The following is a 22,693-nucleotide window of genomic DNA, read 5'->3' on the forward strand; positions in this document are numbered from 1 at the left end:
ACTCTCCTGACCTTGCACCCCCTGACTTTTACCTCTTCCCAGCCATGAAGTTGTTTTTAAAGGAAAGCGTTTCTCAGATGATGCAGCCTTGATTTCTGAAGTCACGTCGTGGTTGGAGGACCAACCTGGGGTGTTCTACAAAAACGATCTCCAGAGCTGCATCAAACGATGGGAGAAATGCATAACTCTGGGTGGTTCCTATGTAGAGAAAGACAAATAACTGTGCCAAGTTGCGTTGCTCTACTGCTATGGGAAGTGGGTCAGGTGATACGTCATCTCCCTCTCAGTACAGACCAGTAAGTCTCCTGTGTGTAAGTAAGTAAGCTGCTGGAATCCATATTAAATAGAGAAGTAGTCAACCACCTCAGCAGAAATAACCTTCTTAGTGACATGCAATATAGTTTCGATCTACAGCAGATGTGCTAACGGTTATATCTCATAGGATTAGTGAATCTCCTGACAAAGGCTTCCTTTCTAGAGCAATTTCTCTTGCTATATCAAAGGCCTCAAACGTATGGCATCAGGGCCTACTTCACAAGATTTTCAGCTACGGTATAACTGGAAATGTTTTCTCGATCATTAAATTATTTCTCTCTGATAGGCTCATAAGAGTAGTGGTTGAGGGCAGAAATCAGAGGCCCTCAGTATTAATGCTGAAGTCCTCAGGAGTCGATCCTGAACCCAACTCTCTTCCTGATCTACATCAATGATCTCAAAACACATGCTTAAATAATTCGTTGATATCTATGCTGATGACACCACTATATATGGCAACATATCAAAGGCCGTAAATGACAAAGTTCTCTCTGATTCTCTCTCCTCTGATCTTGCGCGCGTGGTACAGTGGGAGAAGAGGTGGCTGGTTACTTTTAATGCATCTAAAACCAAGCTCCTATCTTTACATCATCAACGCTCTGATCCCCATCTGGCATCAATTGAAATGGATGGCTCTCGTCTTGGGGAGGCTCCATATTTTCACAAGCTTCTGGATTTGACCTTTACTCCTGATCTGAAATCGAACACGTACATCATGCCTGTTGCCAAGGTCTCTGGGAAAATGGTGGGATCCTTCCACCGCTCCAGAAGATATCTCACTACTGATGCAATTCTCTATCTATATAAAAGCCAAATACGTCCAAGGATGGAGTACTGCTGACACATCTGGACAGAAGCTGCTAAAACCAGCCTATCCTGCCTTGACAGAGTACAAAATAGACTTCGTTGCTTATTGGGGGATGTCCTTTTCTCGTCCCTGCAACCTCTCTCCCACAAAAGAGACGTTGCGAGCCTATCTTTGTTTTATCGTTATTTCCATGGCAGGTGCTCGTCTGAGCTCCAATTTCTGGTTCCCCCTCGCCAATCTGCCACGAGAAACACCTGTCTAGCTGAAACCACTGTCAATAATTTCCCCCACTCTTTATCTGTGCCTAAATCCAAACGTAGATTCCATGAACAAAGCTTCTTTCTCGGAAGTGCACGCCTGTGGAACTCTGTTCCGTTTGCCTGTTTCCCATCTGATTACAACTTGGATGACTTCAAGTCCAACATAAACAAATTCCTAATGAACGCCCCCTTAAGTAAGACACTCTATCAAATCTCCAATACTAATGATTACTACGATACTATCCCATTGATTACTGTACACGCAATAGCCCCTATCCCCGAGTGGCCTCCGGGTCTTGATAAGTGGTGACAACCATGTAAAAAAAGGTATTCATTTCAATTAATAATCATTAAAAGATGTTCGTTCAAAATTGCAAATAGTTATAAAAAATTGAATTCGTTTTGATACAGTTTAACGGCGACGTACACGGAAGGCACATTTTTTGGAACCGATGTCACTATATTGGATAAATATTGTCTTGGGTACACAAAATAAATGAACACTAGTGCGTGCGAAACAATCATGTCAATACACACAGAAACTTATTCACTTACACATACACAAACGCATCAACTGGAATGGAATCTCTTCAATTCCTTTTTAACATCAACAACGTTATCGCTCAAAAGCTTTATTTCTATACTTAGTTTTACCTTAAACTGTGTTATGCAAGTTTTAAATAAAATTAATATATTCTATTATATATATATATATATATATATATATATATATATATATATATATATATATATATATATATATATATTACAGAAACAGATGAATGCGGTCAGTTAAACATTAATGAACCTGAATAATTTCTGATTTTTTAGGGATAAATAAGATGATAAATACCGTTTATATAAAGGGAACGATTTGCATAAATATATTTATTTTCTCACCGAGTATTTATCATTAAAACAAAAGTCTTTGTTAATGATTTATATATGTAATCGAGAATAAACATGAATTGCCAGGGTAAAAATGGTTAATATTTGTGTAAGCCAAGCTAATTGTTTGTAACTTTTCTTTTTAAATAAAATGACAGTCATTGTATAGTTGTATATACTCTACCTGATAAATATCTATATATGTGTACATGTTTTTATTTTTGTAGGAAATACAGGATTTTTCCGTGTATGTTTTCAAGAAGGTAAATTGTACAGTTCATATGTTACCCATTGTTGACCAGTATCCGCAACCAGTGTGTGAGCTTCGTTGCATCAATGCCTTAAATATTCCAGTAAAGTATTCAGGTATTTCATATTTTTACAAAACAGACCTTTGTTCCGCAATAAAACAGTTAAATAAATAAACAATATCTGATATAATTAAAGAAAGCTTTATATATTTTAAAATAAATAAAAATAAAACATTAATTTAATTAAACATATACAAATAAAAAGATATCAAGTATTTTTTATATTTATTTAGTCTTTTGAAAATGTTTTAAAATTGGCTGAAACAATTGTATAAATAAAAATGTTTTCTCAACAAATGAGGATATTTAGGATATTATTATATTTTCAACTCAAGGAATAAACACAGTATTGAGCTATTAAGCAAACATTTTTATGAATTTAAAGGAATGTAAAAATTGTACAAAGTGCCTTCAATAAGTTTCCTGACTTTTTTGTACAGACACCTTTATTGAAAGTACACACATGAAACTCTAGTGTCATTCGAAGTAATCTCCTCCGGTTGCAATGCACTTGTTCTACCGTTCCAACAACTTCTGGAAGGATTCAAAGAAGTTCCGCTGTGTGAGTGTACGCTAGGCGCAGCCTCTTTCATCTCCTCAATTGTCTCATGAAAATGTCCTCTAAGATTTACCTAAAGTTTAGGGAATAACCAAAAGTCACAGGAAGCAATGTCTTGACTATAGAGGGGGATGAGGAAATGTCCTGATGCCCATATTGGTAAAATATTCTGTGAAAAATATGGAGCTTTGGATTGGTGCATTCGCGGAAATCTTCCGCATTTTCAGTTCTTCGTGAATAATTGTGTGTACAGTTCCCACACTGATATCTAACCGTGCATTCATTATCTCTATAGACCCACGACGGTTTTTATCCATGAAATATTTTATTTGATCAATTATCTTTGGTGTTCTAACTTCCTTACTCGTCCCACACTTCTCATCATCCCTCACAGACACTCTGCCTTCCTTGGATCTCTTATGCCAGTCAAAAACTAATGCTTGATTCATCAAAGATGGTGCCAAAGCGATCTAGATCATTCCATACGTTTCTGTGGCATTTTTCAAGTTTAAAACAGAATTTTACTGCATGTAGTGTCTCCACATCTAGATTGCATTTTTGAAATTCAGCGACTCAGTGACAATCAGGGTATGTTCGAATTCTTCCTGTAACAGTTCATATGAACATGAAAACAAAAATTGTTAAATCATTTCATAAGATGTGTAGCAATAACATACCAATTTTTCAAGAATCTACGATAATTTTAAATGCCTGTACAAAAATGTTTGGAAAATGATTGAAGACACCTCGTATGTATCATTTAGCAAATACATGGTTTTCATATATGTAAATAAGGAAGAAATTCCCTTAGACGTAAGCAAAAAATCGCTTCGTTTCAGACGTTATTTCCATGGCAGGTGCTCGTCTGAACTCCAATCTCTGGTCCCCTCTCGCCAATCTTTCACGAAAAACACCCGTCTAGCCGAATCCACTGTGAAAAATTTCCCCTACTCTTTATCTGTGCCTAAATCAAAACGTGGATTCCATGAACAAAGCTTCTTTCTTAGAACTGCACGCCTGTGGAACTCTGTTCCGTCTGCCTGCTTCCCACCTGACTACAATTTAATTGTCTTCAAGTCCAACGTTAACAAATTCCTAATGAACCGCCCCTTAAGTAAACACTTCATCAAATTTCCACACTAACGTAATGTACTTGCAATAACCCTTATCCCTGAGTGGCTTCCGGGCCTTGATAAGCGGTGACCACTGTGTAAAAGAAAACGTTTAGGCTGTCTAGATAAATGAACATACTGGCAGGACATGATGAAAGAAATCCTGTTCTTCTTTGTTAGTTTCAGGATGCAAAAGACGCTTGAGTGGTAGCTGTTCAGACAATTTTCATGGCTGACATGCATGGACGCAGCTAAATTGCCATATTAGTTACTTGATGAGATTCTGATATGTCCTAAGGTGGCTTATTATTCGGACAATCAAAGATAAAGTATTCCGTGAAAGGAATAAATAAGTATACACTGTGGTTGGATTACTAAAATAGAAGTTTATTTACGTATTTACATAGAGACAAATAAAGCGTGTTAACGTTTAGGAAGGAAGTCTCTATTCTTACAAGGGTCCGGTGAAACCCGGTGACTCGGTTCCTTATGTAGAATATTCCGGGTTGATTACCTATCTCCACTTAACCCCCCCAAGCCAATTGCTCCTTGAGAATTTTGCTTAATACCGTTTGTTTTTAGGTCTGGGGCTAAGTCGGTTAACTTTTATTTTCACCCTTGTACTTTTTCTCCTCAACACCGTTTGAGGGGGTGGAATTGGTGGTGAAACTGGTACTCTCTGATCTGGAGTAGAAGATACTGTTCTCGGAGTAGGTTGTGCTATGGGTAGAGGAATATTAAAAAAGTCATATAATACCTCTAAGAGCAGTTCATTATCTTCTGCCTGTTTGTAGTCATCAATATGTCGAGGTCTTGGCTGATTTATATACCTGCAACAGTCAAATTTACTACCTCTTACCGAATATAGTATGTGCCCAATTCTTTTCATAATCATCCTCTCCTCCCAAAAGCTTTTCCCAGTCCTACAGTTCAAGAAGAATATTTTGTCACCAGGTGTGTAGGACCTTGTTGAGTGATTTTCTCTCGTTGCTGTTATCTTGGTTGCATTTGGTAAAATCCTGTCAAATACGGATCTGATTTTCCGTGCGAACATTAGTTCAGCTGGTGACAAACCGGCATTCGTGTTTGTGTTGGGAGTGATCCTGTATGCAGACAAAAGACAAATATTTTTCAAGACTTTTCTCATCAGTGTCCATTCCTTGGTGTTTTCTTAAAGCTCCTTTGAACGTATCAACAAATCTCTCTGCGAGGTCGTTTGACCTTGGATGGTATATTGCAGTTCTTAAATGTTCAATGGATAGGGCCTTGTAGAATTCTTCAAACTTTTTGCTGGTAAATTGGGTGCCGTTGTCACCGACAATAGATTTAGGTACTCCAAAACGACTGAAGAGACGTCTTAATGCATCTATAGTACTAGTCGATGTCGGGTGTTTACACTTAAACACTTCTGACCATTTTGTAAAGCTGTCGACAACCACTAAAAAATAATGTCCATTCAATGGACCTACATAGTCAATGTGTAACCGCATCCATGGTGCATCCATCTTCGCCCACGGTTGTATCTGTACAGGTGGTTCCTTTGCTGCTAGCTGACACCCTCGAGATTCTCTTACCATTTTTCGATGTCTCGGTCCATATTAGGCCAATATGTATATCCGCGCATCAAAGCCTTCATTCTGGACATGCCCGGATGACCTCTATGGAATTCTTTTAGCATTCTTTTTTGTAGTGTGGTCGGTATGACGACTCTGTCTGCATCCAATAAAGTCTGTGAGCAAATTGAAAATGGTGAATTTTTTTAGTCTTTTTTTGACTTGTCATTTAGTTGCACCTGGTTTTTCGTTCTTACAATGAATTCATCTGTTTCTGCTGCCTTACTGATGCCGTCCAAAGTCACTGGTAACTTTCGAATTGTGTTGCAAAGCAGTCCGGAGAGTTCTTTTTCCTCTCTTAATGAAGCTATCACTGTGTTCTCTAGAGGTTCTGCACACTTTTGAATCAATCTGGATAGTCCATCTGCATTTCCAATATTTTTGGATGAAATATACTCCATTTTAAAATTATAATTCAACAGAATTATGCTCCATCGTTGAAGTCTGTTTCCAATGTGAGTGGGTATGCCTTTTCTAGATCCAAAAATAGTCAACAAGGGCTTGTGGTCAGTCTGCAACGTAAAAATCCTGCCATGAATAAATCTATGGAATTTTTTAATTGCATAAATTATTGCTAAACTTTCTTTTTCAATTTGAAAATAGTTTTTCTCTGCAGGCAAAAGTGATCTGGAAGCATGAACTATTGGCTTCGTTGATCCGTCTTCCAGTCTATGGAGAAGTATTGCTCCTATACCATAATCACTTGCATCTGACGTCACAATCAATTCCTTCTGTGGATCGAAGTGTGCCAGTGCTAAATCAGATAGCAGGCATTTCTTAACATCTTCAAATACACTTTGGCACTCCTTTGACCAAATTCAATTTCGTTCTTTTTTAATAATTCGTTTAATAGTGCTCTCAACTCATGCAGTTTTGGGATATAGATAGCATAATATTGTGCTAAACCCCAAAAAGATTGTAACTGGGCAACATTGCTACGTGCTGGCATTCTCTCAATGGCTTCTGTTCTCTGATGATCTTGTCTTCTGCCTTGGCTGTCAATGATTTGACCCAGATATTTTATCTGTTTAAAAAAAATTCACATTTTCGGCACTCAATTTGAAACCGAATTCCTCAATTCTTTGGAAAATGTTCTGATATGCTCCTTATGTTCCTGCACATTTCTATTCTTTACAAGAATGCCATCTAAATATGCGATTGAAAAACCTAAATCGGGAAGCATTGTGTTCATTATTTGCTGAAATAACGCTGGAGCTGCTTTCAAAGCAAAAGTGAGCTTTTGAGTCTGAACATTCTTAAATGGGTATTGATACACAAATACTTTGAACATTCTTCATTGACTTTTACCTGAAAGTACGCCTCAGATAAATCAATTTTGGAAAAAATTTTCCCTCCATTCCGCTTTGTAAAAATGTCTTCAGGAGATGAGAATGGATAACTATGATCCATAAGACAGTCATCGAGGCCTGTAGAAAAATCGGCACATACCCGAATCCTCTTATTTTTCTTTTTAACATATACAGTGGGGCTTGACCACTCAAAATAGTCAACTTTTTCGACTACACCATTTTCCTGCAGTCTCTGCAGTTCAATTTCAAGATCTTCTTTTGAAGAAAAAGGCACATTTCTTTTTGGCTTAAAAACAGGTTTCAAATTTTGATTTAGTTAAAAATTCACTTCGGTATTAGTACACATACCTAACCCCCCAGAAAAAACCCTGGGGAATTAACTGTTTAAGACCGTAAGAAAATCCTAATTTTGTTTGGAATTCTTCTGTTCAGCTACACTCATACTATTACAAAATGAGTTTATGGGTAGCTCCCATAAATCAAACAAAACGATCCAATCAATTCTGAAAAGGCAAGAATTTATATCTGGAACAACTGACACTTTTGTAGAAAAAGGTTTGATCCAAGAGATACACTGCAATTAAATTCTCCTATGAATTTTATTATCTTGCCGGATACTCCTTTGGCAATTTTAAATGTTTTTTTCTAGTTTTAGATACCCAATGCTCTTCCAGGTCACTTCGTCGATAATTTAAATATCGCTACCTGTATCAAAAAGTAGTTTCACTATGTGACCATTTATTTTGGTATTGACAAATTGTCTTTTACCTTCTTGTTTCACTTCTTCTTTTAACAACACCACATTTACTTTAGACCTAAATTTTTGTCTTTGTTTAGGTCGGCACTAGGAGACTCGGTGTCTGACTAAACCACATTTGGCACAAGGTTGGTCTTTAAAAGGGCAATTTTTTCTTAAGTGCGAACCCACACAGCTCCAACATTCAAAACTTTTCCCTTTGTTCTTGGGAAATGTTTTTTGTTTTACTATTAGGACATGGGATGTAGTTTTTCCTCTATCGTAGTGGTATCCCTTTTAACATTTATTAATTTCTGACATTCTTCTGTCACTTTTTGCAAGTTAATTTCTGGATCTTGCTCCATAATCGATAAAATCCTTGACCTTAAATCCTTGTCCTTCAGTACTGTCAGTCTCTGAACAAATATATAACACTTAAACATGTCAACTGGCAAATCTTTTAATTTGAATAGTTCACATTGTGCATTGACTTTACCCGCATATGTGACAATATCATCAGTTTCTTCTTTTTGCATATTCAAGCACTTATACCTCATATGAAAAAGGATGTCTCTTTCACCAAATATCGAATACAAAATTCGAACAGTTTCTGAAAAAGAAATATCTTCCGGTCTCTTTGCTAAAATCAAATTCGTTAATTTTGTGTTTTTCTCCGTACCCAATTTCTGAAGTAGGAGTGTGATTCTTTCCTTGTCCGACCATTTCTCACATCTTTTTGTAAAAATCGTCTCGAATCTACGATAATAGACAGGGAATGTATCACCTCGTTCTAGGTTGTATTTGAACTCCGCTAGAGAGCTGGCCGAAAAAAATCTAGATGCGTCATTTTCAGATTTTCGTGAGAACACAGTTTCACATAATAGACGCTTCTCTGTAGTTTGCTGAATAACGAGTGATTCAAAACGTTTTTGCTGAATCAACATCTGTTTTTGAAATTCAATTTGAACTTTTTGCAAGCGTTCAATTATCGTTTTCGTTATCTCTGTTATTTGTTCGGAATACATGTTTTTTTTTGTTATTTTAACGCACAAATACAAAATCAACGTATGCAAAATTTTGTTCCAAAAATAAGATGTTCCCCTTCAGATCTCGTCACGAAAAGTTGTCAGCACTTGAGTAATGTTCGAAAAAGAAAAAGAAAGATCACCATACAAAATATCAATAGTTTACAAATTTTCAGAGATCCTTTTCGTCTCTTTCAAATGTACGTAAACTTTTTTTAAGAAATTCTTTATGGCAGAAATACAATTTCCACAGTACAATTCGTTTTATCGTATTAACCAAAACAAAACACCTCCGAATTGCTTTTAAACACGAGAAGATATGATGTCAACTTTTCAGAAAGTTCAAAGAAAAACGCGATAAGAATATAAAAATTCGTTGTACTTGCGTGAATACTTGTCTTTCGTTTTCTAAAAAGTATTTCCTTAATAGGATATAAACTCTTTGAGAAAGTTTTTTTTTCGAGCTCACCACGTGCTCACTTTTTTCTTTTTTCTTTTTTTACTTTACTGATTTCGTATCTCGCCTCCGTCGCTAATTTGATAGGTCCTATGGTGGCCTATTATTCAGACAATCAAAGATAAAATATTCTATGAAATGAATAAATAAATATACACTGTCGTTTGAATACTGAAAGCGAAGTTTATTTACGTATTTACATAGAGACAAATAAAGCGTGTTAACGTTCAGGTAGGAAGCCTCTGTTCTTACAAGGGTCCGGTGAAAACCGGTGACTCGATTCCTTATGTGGAATGTTCCGAGTTGGTTACCTATTTCCATATAACAGTTTCTAATACAACTGTTCCAAAAATGACAAGGTTACACAGAAGAAGATAGAATGCAATCTTAACAGAGAAATATTGATTAGAACAGCATCCAAAAATGCCACGGCAAACAACTTTCAGCAAGTAGGGTAAAATGTGAGAACAACGAAATCGCTATTATGCTCTAAATCAGGAAAACGAAATATCAATATTTGATGTGAAAGAAACTGAATTAAATGGAATTAATTTTGATTCAATTTGTAATGCATTGTCTAATTTTTTTAACTTAAAAATCTAAATATTAATTTACTTGTTCGACATCCGGTGTAACAAAAAAACATCATTGTCGCAAATATTAATTAATGAGAATCGAATTACCTGCCTTTATAGTCGCTTTTTATCAGTTAAAAATCATTAAAACCATTTCTTCTCCAAAAATTGTAAGAACAATATAAAACATGGCTGTCTGTTTACTGTTTCAATTGGATATTTTATTTTATAATTTTTTTAAAAGTCATGCTGAGAGAAGACTGTAAGCATTTTTTTTTATAGATTCTTTTCAAAATTAAAAAATGTGTAAATTATTGACATCTGTTCCTTTATAAATTTATAATAAAAATTATTCAGGAAAAATAAAACGAAAAATGTGTTTTTTTAATTAATTATTTTTAGCTTTAAAATGTTAAAATATAATTTACCAAAAATTGCTTTAAATCCGTCGTTATTTGTTTTATTTTATTTCTTTTTAATTTTATTTATAATGTGTCTGCGCGAGCCTTTTCTAGTCTCACATAAAACACGCGTTCACATCTCAAGCTATATTACTTGTCATATACATACGTGCACACAAACATACGCGCCACGTCCACACACGTACATATATTCACGTTCGCGTATATACACTCACATTCACGTGTATACATACACACGCTAACGTACACACATGTACTCACATACGCTCACACGCACGCACACATGGGCAACGTCACTTCCCCTTTCAAAAGAAATCCACACATGCGTAAAAGATCACCGGAAACAACTATAAAAGCAAGAAACAAGTTGTTTCCTTTCTTTTCCAACTCGCCTTCCGAGGTGAGTGGTCTACGGACCAACAGCGTGCCTTTTCGGCAGGCGCGCGCACGCGCGTGCCTCACACCACTTGCTACCATGTGGGGCAAAAAGCTAACAAACAGTACATACACTTTATACGCTTTCTCTCTCCATGAACTGGATTGACATCCTCACTCTCTCTCTCTCTCTTTCTCTTTCTACGTGCCGGACGGCCATTTCACATTCCAATACATTACTCACTTCTCTTTCTACGCGCGAACAAACGATAGTGACCCGAACGTGAGATGTACACACATTTCCTTTTTCTATACTACCAGTCTCGTAACAAACGCGGGTTACACCCGCGCGGACATGAACACGTGTTATACCTAAAACATTCATTCTTCAACAGTAAATAAATGACACGTTTATTCTATCCAGCAATTGAGTTTTTGTTTCCTTTATTCCATTCGTTTCATTAATTTCCTTTGTAGCGAGTTAGGGATATTATATCCTGGCCCGCAACATGTCAAACATTTACATTTACCGCTGAATATCCACGAGTTCTGCTAGTTAATAATGACCTAACAAACGTTTTAATAACCTAACAATCGTTTTAATAACCTAACAAGTGTTTTAATAACCTAACAAACGTTTTAATAACCTAACAAATGTTTTGATAACATAACAAACGTTTTAATAACCTAACAAACGTTTCAATAACCTAAAAAAGGTTTTAATAACCTAATAAACGTTATAATAACCTAACAACCGTTATAACAACCTAACAAACGTTTTAATAAACTAAAAAACCTTTTAATAACATAACAAACGTTTTGATAACCTAACAAACGTTATAATAACCCAACAAACGTTTTAATAACATCACAAACGTTATAATAACCTAACAAACGTTTTAATAACCTAAAAAAGGTTTTAATAACCTAATAAACGTTATAATAACCTAACAACCGTTATAATAACCTAACAAACGTTATAATAACCTAACAAACGTTTTAATAACCTAATAAACGTTATAATAACCTAACAAACGTTTTAATAACCTAACAAACGTTATAATAACCTAACAAACATCTCAATAACCTAACAAACGGTTTAATAACCTAACAAATGTTATAATAGCCTAACAAACGTTTTAATAACCTAACAAACGTTTTAATAACCTAAGAAACGTTATAATAACCTAACAAACGTTATACTAACCTTACAAACGTTTTAATGACCTAACAAACGTTATAATAACCTTGCAAACGTTTTAATAACCTAACAAACGTTTTAATAACCAAGCCAACGTTATAATAACCTAACAAACGTTTTAATAACCTAAAAAAAGGTTTTAATAACCTAACAAACGTTATAATAACCTAACAAATGTTTAATAACCTAACAAACATTTTAATAACCTAACAAACGTCATAATAACCTAACAAACGGTATAATAACCTAACAAACGTTTTAATAACCTAACAAGCGTTATAATAACCTAACAAATCTTTTAATAACTTAACAAATTTTTAATAACCTAACAAACGTTTTAATAACCTAACACACGTTTTCCGATTAAAATTAAATAAATTTATTTCATTTGTTCTATTTTCAAATCACTTGAAATTTTACTGATTGATCGAAAGATTAGAATCGGTTGCTCTACAAAACGTTCTGCCAAGCGTTAATGGGTAACCGTCGGGATTCCAAAGCTAATAAAATGGTGTTCTATATAATGCCGTTATAGTGTTCGCATTTATATTTACATCTTGGGTTATAAGCGATAGTGTTGTTAGATCCAATCCCAAGCTGCAGGTGAAATTGTTTGAATTCCCCACCTCAAACGGATTGGATAAATGAAAAAGTCCGAAAATAGAGAAAAATAGTCATCAAACACCGAATCGTAGTTTGAGAGAAGCAATGACGACAAGGGAAAGCAAAAAGAAATCGACTGTACTTCTCGATGACAGTAAGTATATAACGGCAATCCGATGAAGATGCTGGGAATGGTGCTTTGTAATCAATAGAAAGACGCTAAAACGGAACAGTAGAACGCTAAGGATATTATTAGAGGAATTAAAGAATTGAGGTGTTATTTTTGTGCAAGAATGTCCAACCTTTCTAAGTTCTAAATCCCAACGTATAAAAATATCTTTATTTAGTGATGTAATTAAATCAATAAATTCGCCATCTTCTCTCCTATATAAGATTACAACTGACCTTTGGGTTAAATCTTGCGAATATTCTGCTAACTTCTCGCATATTTTTTTCTAGATTCAGGATTGTATGAAGTAAAAAATTCTGTTTTGTCTGCTACTTTCCTTACCGGCCGGAATATTTACATCAACGTCTCGGTTTCATATGCACGTTTGTATCAAAGTGAATCACTGTATGAAGTTTTTATACCAGCACAAAGTAAGTAAAATATTTTATTGCTTGCAGAATTATTGGTAATTATATAAAGAGAACGATTATTCACACATTCTTTACATTTGACGTAATCATGTTTTTACTTGGAAGTCGCTACTTATCAAGACTCGAAAGAAGTTGTGTCAGTGTTTCTACTATTGAGGGGGGGGGATAATTTCAGTTTTCATTTAAGAGTCATAGAGAGTTTTGCATGGCAGGGAGTATCGGATTTGGTTTAGTATTGTTTGTTGCAAAACCATCTAGGAAGAGGCAATTGTTATATAATGAAGATCGCTTTGCATCCGAGTGCATACTTTGGCTGGTAAGTACCTAACTGGATAGGAATGAACTCTAATGTATGTCAGGGGTAGAAATGTATAGATGTTTAGTGAAGACTATTTGGCGGTTAGTATGTGAAAGTTAGGAGCTAGAGGTTAAGGATTCCACTACTAAGGCGTATGTATAATGTAGGGTTTTAGTGACAGCTAGAGGAGGGCAGATTGTTAGCTTTCAAGGGTCGGGGTTATTTACTATTTTCAAATACAGTAAAGTTTCATTTGGATTTAGAGTTTACAGTATTGTTTTAGCTTGGGAGAAAAGAATAAAATCTTCCTTTCTTTTCCCCTATTTTACATGCAGGTTAGAAATAGGCAGTCATCTTGGAGGTAAAGAGAAACAATTATTTCGTCGCGATTCGGAATTCATATTTTTAGGCAGCCATTAAGGTTGGGGATAAAACATCGTATCTATTCAGAAAAAAGTCCTAGTGCCGCAGCTAATATCACTGTAGATTTCAGTTACAATTATAGTAACAGTTAATTACAAGCTATATCCAGTGGTTTGGTAGAGATATCAACGAGGCCTCTTTATTAATACAAGCGAGCAAAGGGTAATTGTAGATATTAAGTATATTACTTAAATAAAGTTCTTCTCACTTTTACGGTAGAAAAATAAATCCACGTTTTTGCTAATTTCGGAAAATCTATCAGGCCTATTGCTATTTTATCTCTAGCCTTAGTACAGAGCGTGGAATTATTTTAGCTGGAAGAGAACGTGATTGAGTTTTGCTTGGGGGGGTAAATTTTAAAAGCTAACCAGAGAAAAGACAAATGCATACATAAATTAAAATACACATAATTACAAAATCAAATAAGAAATTTAAAAGAGAAGAAATGACAAAGTTAGTACTTTTAGGACTAGGATGATTCGGAAATAATACTTATGTTTGAAAATGAAATGAATGCAAGGTGGTAGTGTAGTAATCTTAATAGTTTAATATGGGTAGAAGTTGATTATTTATGGAGACGGCTCAACAAAAACTTGGTTACATTAGATTTGAAGGCTACCGTGTTGTATTCAACCGGGAAGCAGGACAATGGAACAGTGTTCAATAGGCGGGCATTTCTGGTAAAGAAGCTTTGTTCATAGAATCTGCGTTTAGATTTAGACACGGATAAAGAGTGGGTGGAATCATTTATAGTGGTTGTAGCTAGTCGAGTGCTTTTCTGACAGTTTGGCAGGGGGAGCATATATTTGAATTCATTCGATCATTTGCCATAAAAATAGCGATAGAGCAGAAACAGATTCGCAACGTCTCATCTGTGGGAAAGAAATTGCAGGGAAGAGAAAAGGTTTCGAAGCCGGTTTTGAACTCTATCAAAGCTGTATGGTTTCCATTTAATAATTACTCATCTTGAATTTGCTGCTCTTTTCATATGCTACACGATTGCAAACAGTTTAGGTGTTTACATATTAGTCCGGGTAACGCCAAGTTAGCTGGAGGATTATTATTATGATCGCTATTGATATATGTAAAAATCGAAACAGAAAGAATGTTATCAAAGCGAAATAAATATTTACAGATAAATAATTTATGTTAGAATAATCCCAAAAATGTTAGCTTGGTGGAAAATAGTGTTAGAACATGAAGAAAATTCGTGACGAAGGTAAATCATCCGATTTGTGTTTTAATGACGTAACAAGAAAGCTTGGTATTACACGTAATGAGTTTCGTTTACAGTTGGAAGAGGGACTGAAAAATTCGAACAAGTTAACACGAAAGATATCGTCTCCGCGTTTTGGAAGCTAGAACAAACATGACTTTAGCATAATATAGAAAATTACAATGTCGTGCAGCCCCGATGGGGAAGTCAAGAATAAAGTTATATCAAATATATAATCTATTGTTGCTTGGTTTCCTTCGGAGGAAAATGAACTTGAATAATGAAAATAAAAACGAAGACATAACGGAGAGAGGTTTGTTTTTGTCTTTGCGCTACACGGACTGATGTTAATAAGCTGACTTATTATATGTGAAACACCCACACATACATACAAGAATAGAAGAACATTTTAACCACTAAAATCTTAAGCATTAACTGTAAGGGGGTTCAGTGTGTTTATTTCCTTTTTTGTCGGGGTTATTCAATTTTAAATTTTATCTGATGACACACAAACAATTTCGGTCTGACTATTAATCTAAAAAAAAAATGAAGTTATGTAACAGCCTGCTCTTGGAAAAAGGAAGGTTGAGCCTCAGATCTCAATTTGAGGCACCAACCTAAATGCTGTGGACAAAAGCAGTACACAGACGATCAAGTTGATTGGAGGATAGCCAAGGCTAGTGCTGTCTTTGGATATTTCAGAACCGCTGTATGAGAGCGTAGAGGAACCCGACTGCATACCAAACTCCAAGTATACGAAGCTATGATTTTTACCACCCTTATCTTTTTCAGTGTTGTCCGATGAAGAGATATACTTAAACATTTGAAGAAATGTGAAGGCTGTGTTCACTTTTGTGATGCAATATATATATATATATATATATATATATATATATATATATATATATATATACTGTGTGTACAAAACCAAGACTTCAAGACAAGGTGTTGATGGCAACAAAAAGTGTATTTCATTTTACGTTACAATTATTTCAATGTCTAGTTCGACAATTTCGAGCATTATATCGTTTGAAAATTTTCCAAAAAACCAGTATTTCTTCAGATTTTATGAATAAACAATAAATAGCTTAATCCTTAAGTCAACCATTTTTGGCTTAAAACCTAATGGTATATGAAAATTTACTGAATTACACGAACTCAGTATATTACATATATATATATATATATATATATATATATATATATGTGTATATATATATATATATATATATATATATATATATATATATATATATATATATATATATATAGTTGAGTCATGGTTGTCGTTCCACACGGATTTCGAGGCGTAACAATATACATATATAGATTTAGAGCATTTAATTGACTCCATATTATGAAGTTACACACAAGGTCAGATGTAGATTTAATAAAGATGTTTCTTGGGAACGAACTGGATTTTAACCTGGCAAACTTAGGTTTTCAGTCTATGTCGTTAATTACTCAGAATTGTAGAAAATGTTCAAGTAAAATGTGTATATTGTTCCCATTTTAGAAAATATTTTACAGTTTTCTTGTTTCAAAAGCGCGAGAGATTTGTGAAATAATAATAACTGACTATATTTGATTGTAGATTATTCCATGTCCTTGAAGCAACATCCAAATTACAGCTATATCTACTTTCCAAACAAGGTAAGTTATTTTTTCAATGTAATATAGTTTTAATGTACACAATGTTTAGAAAATTATAAACTATCGTTACCTCAAGCCTAATAAGCCGTGCACTGACTGCCAAGTTCCAGCATAGGTCACATCGCCGTAAAGTTGCATCACAGTGCTTCGTTTATGAGTCCTTCAATTTAATATGTGCCAATAAACATACAATACTCGTGAGTTCTCAACATACATACATACCCCCGCCAAACCAGAAGAAGAGTTCTCCTTTAATAAATTATTTCCTCGGCAACTTGCCTTCGGAAATCTCTCTCTGATCTCTGCTCTCTATTATTCTAGAGTAAAAAAATCGATATTATATTTTGAGATTAAATTCTATATGTGTCATTGAACCTTCTTTAGAAATCTATTTTTTAACACCACTCTATCATCACATTTTGTCCGTGGTTTATTCATAATAGTATTTCATTACTTGCCTTATTTCGTTTTTTTGTTGTTTTTTTTTACATGGAGTTTACCATTTATCAAGGCCCAAGGGGCACTCAGGGATAAGGGTTATTGTGTGTACAGTAATCAAAGGGATAGTGTAGCAATAGTATTGGAGAATTGGTAAGGTGTTATTACTTAGGGGGGGCGGTTTGTCAGGAATTTGTTTGTTTGAAGACATCCAGGTTGAAGTCGGGAGGGAAACAGGCAAGTGAAACAGAGTTCCACAGGCGTGCAGTTCTAAGAAAGAAGCTCTGCTCATGGAATCTACCTTTTGATTTAGGCATAGATAGGGAGTGGGGGAAATTATTGACGGTGATTTCAGCTAGTCGGGTGTTTTTTGAAAAAGATTGGCAATGGGGACCAAAGAATGGAGCTCAGACGAGCACTTGCCATGGAAATAACGATAGAACAAAGATAGGCTCGCTACGTCTCTTCTGTGGGAGAGAGGTTGTAGGGAAGAGAAGAAGGCATCCCCCACCAAGTCACGGAGTCTATTTTGTACTCTGTCAAGGCAGGATATGCTGTTTTTAGCAGCTCTTGCCCTGATGTGTCAGCAGTACTCCATCCTTGGACGTACTTGGCTTTTATATAGATAGAGAATTGCATCAGTAGTGAGATATCTTCTGGAGCGGTAGAAGGATCCCATTATTTTCCCAGCGACCTTGGCCACAGACTTGATGTATGTGTTCCATTTCAGATCAGGAGTAAAGGTCAAACCCAGAAGCTTATCAAAACATGGGGCCTCCCCTAGACGAGAGCCATCCATTTCAATTGGGGATTAGAGCGTTTATGATGTAGTGAGAGGAGCTTGGTTTTAGATGCATTAAAGGTAACTAGCCACCTTTTTCCCCACGGGACCACGCGCTCAAGATCAGAGGAGAGAGAATTAGAGAGAACTTTGTCATTTACGTCATCATTTACGGCCTTTGATGTGTTGACATAGATAGTCGTGTCATCAGCATAGATGTCAACGAAAAATTTTAGTATGTGTTTTGGGAGATCATTGATGTAGATCAGGAAGAGAGTTGGGCCCAGTATGTACCCCTGGGGCACTCCAGCATTAATACTGTGGGCCTCTGCTTTCTGCCCATCAACCACTACTCTTATGAGCCTATTAGTGAGAAATGATTTAATGATCGAGAAAATATTTCAAGTTATACCGTAGCTGGAAATCTTGTGTAGTAGGCCTTTATGCCAAACCTTATCGAAGGCCTTGGATATGTCAAGAGCAATTGCCCTAGAAATTAGGCCTTTGTCGAGAGATTCGCTAATCCTATGAGATATTTTTTTTTACATAGGCGTCACCACTTATCAAGGCCGATCGGCCACTCAAGGATAAGGGTTAAAGAGTGTAGAGTAGTCAAAAGGACAATATAGTAATCAATAGTAATGGAAGTTCGGTAAATTTGTCAACTTAAGTGGAACGGCTCATCAGAAACTTGTTCACGTTGGACTTGAAGACAACCATATTATAGACAGCTGGAAAGCAGGAAAACGGAAGACAATTCCACAGTTCAGTTCTAAGAAAGAAGCTTTGAACATGGAATCTATGTTTAGGTTTAGGCACAGATAAAGAGTGGGGAAAATTATTGATAATGTTTTCAGCTAGTCTAGTGTTTCTTGTGAAAGTTTGGTGAAGGGGGGGCGTAGATTGAAGCTCAGTCGAACACTTTCCATGGAAATAACGATAAAGCAGAGACAAACTCGCAACATCTCTTCTGTGAGATAGAGGTTGCAGCGAAGAGAAAAGGGCATCTGCCACCAGGCCACGAAGTCTATTTTGAACCCTATCAAGGCAGGACAAGTCTTTTCTAGTAGCTCCTGCCCATATGTGACAACAGTATTTCATCCTTGGACGTATCTGGCTCTTATATAGATAGAGAATTGCATCAGCAGTGAGATATCTACTGGATTTATAACCATTTTTCCAGCGGCCTTGGCAACAGATTTGATGTATGTATTCCATTTAAGATCAGGAGTAAAGGTCAAGCCCAGAAGCCTGTCAAAACTTGAGGCCTCCTCAAGACGAGAGCCATTCATTTTAATTGATGCCAGATGTGGATCAGAATGTTGATGATGTAAAGATAGAAGCTTGGTTTTAGATGCATTAAAAGTAACCAGCCACTCCTTTCCCCATTGTACAACGTGATCAAGATCAGAGGAGAGAGAATCGGAGAGAACTTGGTCGTTTACTGTCTTAGATGTGCTACCATAGATGGTAGTGTCGTCAGCAAAAATGTCTACGAATGATGTAAGGATGTGATTTGGAAGATCATTAATGTAGATCAGGAAAAGAGTTGGGCCCAGGATGGACCCCTGAGGCACTCCAGCATTTATACTGTGAGCTTCTGATTTTTGCCCATCAACTACTACTCTTATGAACCTAACAGAGAGAAATGATTTAATAATTGAGAAGACATTTCCAGCTATACCATAGCTGGAGATCTTATGTAGTAAACCTTTATGCCGTACCCTATCAAAGGCCTTAGATATGTCAAGAGCAATTGCCCTAGAAAGGTTGCCTCTGTCAAGAGATTTGCTAATCCTATGAGATATAACTGTAAGCACATCTACTGTAGATCTAGCAGAACGGAAACCATATTGTGTGTCACTAAGAAGGTTATTTTGGCTGAGATGGTTGATTACTTCTCTATTTAACACAGATTCCAGCAACTTACTCATGACGCACAGGAGACTTATTGGCCTGTACTGAGAAGGGGATGAACGATCACCTGAATTCTTAAATACAGGGCATACTGATGAGATTTTCCAGGGTGATGGGAAGCAATTTTCCTTAAGACAACGTTTATTCTTATTTGCAATAGCACTTTATTATTGGTCCAATATCAGTGGTACGTTTCCAATTGCACTTCATAACTTGTATAATTTCGTTCACGGTCTATTTTTAATATACTGGTCTAATTTTGTATGTAGTCTATTTAGAATAACACTTAATCAGCTGTCTAATTTTTGCGGTATATTTCCAGTAGCCCTATTGTTTAATTTCGTTCATGATCAATTTAAAATATCACTATTACTTGTTTAATTTTGTTAGTTTTTTCTTTTGTAACATTGCTTTCTTAATGGTCTAATTTTGTATGTTGTTCATTTGTATTAGCACTATATTAAATAAATAATTTAATCTGTGATATATTTCTCGCGGTAAAATGCAACCCTCTAATATTTTTATGTTCTGTGGATCCCAGTGTTCGAAGCAATAAACGGCAATTATTAAAGTCCGCCTAATCAGTCTAATCAATGTTATACACGTCCTCATACTTTTTAAAGTACGAAACAACGTCTGGACATAAAAGAAATTATCTATAGCGTTACATAGTATGTTTTGTGAAGAGGCTATGTTGCCTTATGTGACTTGCTTTTGTTAAGGTTTGTAGTAATAAGTCTGTTTTCCCTTGTTTATCCAGTAACAGTTTCTCAAATCTTTCTTCCATTTTCCGTTGTTGTTCGCTCCGATTTTTAATCAGTTCAGCCTGCTTTTCTTCGTATTTTTGTGCAATGTCTATACAATGTCCGAACTGTCTGAACACTATATCCCTTAACTCTAAGAGCTCTCCTTCTCTTCCATTTTACACAAGAAAAGAATGAACAGTTGTAAAATAAATATAAGAATCTCTCCTAACATGAACAATCTCTCAAAGTCTCTCTTACAATAAAATGACAATCTATCTCTCTCTGAGTCTTACAACATCCCTCACTGTATTAAGACTCTCTCTCTCTCTCTCTCTAAGACTATCCTCTCTTTTAATGAGACCCCCGATATGCAACAGATGAACATTTTATAATTATATTAGATAATTACCTGATTTTTTGTAAATTTTTAAAGATAGACTCTGTTACGAAAATCAAAAACATTCCATAAATTTGGCGGTCACTACTTACTGATCTTTAAAACATGGTTAGTTGTCGGATTTTACAGTCGAGACATTCTAAATGATTCGTTGGTAGTATTTTTACAACACACTATCTTCGTCGCATGGTTTATGTTGTTAAGGTCAGCACTTTGCCAGTTTTTAGTTACTGTGATAAAATAAGAGTTGATAATATATATATATATATATATATATATATTTGTTGATGGTATATATATATATATATATATATATATATATATATATATATATATATATATATAGAGAGAGAGAGAGAGAGAGAGAGAGAGAGAGAGAGAAAGAAAAAGAGAGAGAGTAGAAAAGCGGGAAATTTGAAGTTCAGCTTAGATCATGAATAAAATGCGTGATTGCAATTTTTGATTGGTTCTTTTGTTCTCGAGCTCGGTTTTCTAGTTTAAGACGCTGCGGTGAAGTGCACGGACAACATTCTGCGTATCTATAAGTAACATTTGTCTTTGAAAAACTTTGTAAAAATTATTCTTTGTAAAATAAATACTTGTTTGACAAATTTCGACCATCCTACATATATATGTGTGTGTGTGTGTGTGTGTGTGTGTGTGTGTGTGTGTGCAACACTTTGTAATACCACGTTCTTTGTTCGATTACACATGCGTAACACTGTGGTATTTAAAATTTGACTCTTCAATGTGTGTTCTCGAATCCTTACCGCCAGTTGTTGCGGGAACATGGGTATTTCAAAATTCGGTTTTACTTCCTAATGTAACGGGATAGATTGGTGAAACCCTAAAATCACCAGTGATTTAATGTTTCGATCTGCTAAATTAAATGAATCTATTTATTGTTTGATCTGATTAAGTATATAAAAGTATATGAATCTCTCTATCTATCTATCTATCTATCTATCTATCTATCTGTCTGACGAACTGAGTTGTTTCCCACGAACAATGGAGAAACATGGCTGATGTAATCGTAGAGTCAGAGGGGGTCAGCTGCACATCACTCACACCTGACCACCGGAGTGCTGGGAAAGCTTAATAGATAGATTATCATGTGACGGCGTAACGTGAGTTTCCGTTTTTAGAAGAATTGGGGAGTTGGCCTTTGATCACCGGAAAGGGCAGACGTATTAGCGAGTCTCCCCTTTGGGGAGACTCAATGGTTCTCGAAATGGAGATGAAATAGGTCACAGCCAGAAAAGGGGTCTAATCTCTCCTGATCCATGCCTGGCCAATTCAAATAAAGATTCTATATAGAAATCAAACACTTGTCTTGGCTCATCTAGTCATGTAATCATGTAATCTCCCACCCAGAACAGATTTTGTCAGCAACTTCTCTTGACCGTAGGATACGACATGTTCCGTCGTTTGCAACATTTTTTCCAAACTTGACATATTCATTTTTGTAGACATTTGTCAGAAAGGGCTGTTTGAGGTGTGTGTTACTTAGAGAATTCATTAGGTTTTTTCTTTCGATATTTTTGCCAAAAGTTCGTTTGCAATTTTGCAGCGCATTGATTGTCTGATCGGTGTCTTACGTCAGATTACAACCAAACCCGAGCGCATGACGTCATGTTCCGAGCAAAGCCGATCG

The 22,693-nt window shown here is 35.7% G+C and overlaps 1 protein-coding gene across 3 annotated transcripts in view; it reads left to right on the plus strand.

Annotated features, from left to right (window-relative positions):
• Positions 1-22,693, plus strand: part of LOC145276684 (uncharacterized) — a 262,149-nt gene that overhangs the window by 95,119 nt on the left and 144,337 nt on the right. For all 3 annotated transcript variants that reach the window (XM_080127862.1, XM_080127864.1, XM_080127863.1), the window contains exons 8-10: positions 2,499-2,637; positions 13,030-13,170; positions 16,702-16,760. In XM_080127862.1, the coding sequence (XP_079983988.1) occupies positions 2,499-2,637; positions 13,030-13,170; positions 16,702-16,760 (339 nt within the window). The remainder of the gene's footprint in view (positions 1-2,498; positions 2,638-13,029; positions 13,171-16,701; positions 16,761-22,693) is intronic.

This window comes from Euprymna scolopes, chromosome 5, assembly GCF_053919585.1.
Source record: "Euprymna scolopes isolate OS-2025 chromosome 5, ASM5391958v1, whole genome shotgun sequence".
Taxonomy (NCBI): domain Eukaryota; kingdom Metazoa; phylum Mollusca; class Cephalopoda; order Sepiida; family Sepiolidae; genus Euprymna; species Euprymna scolopes.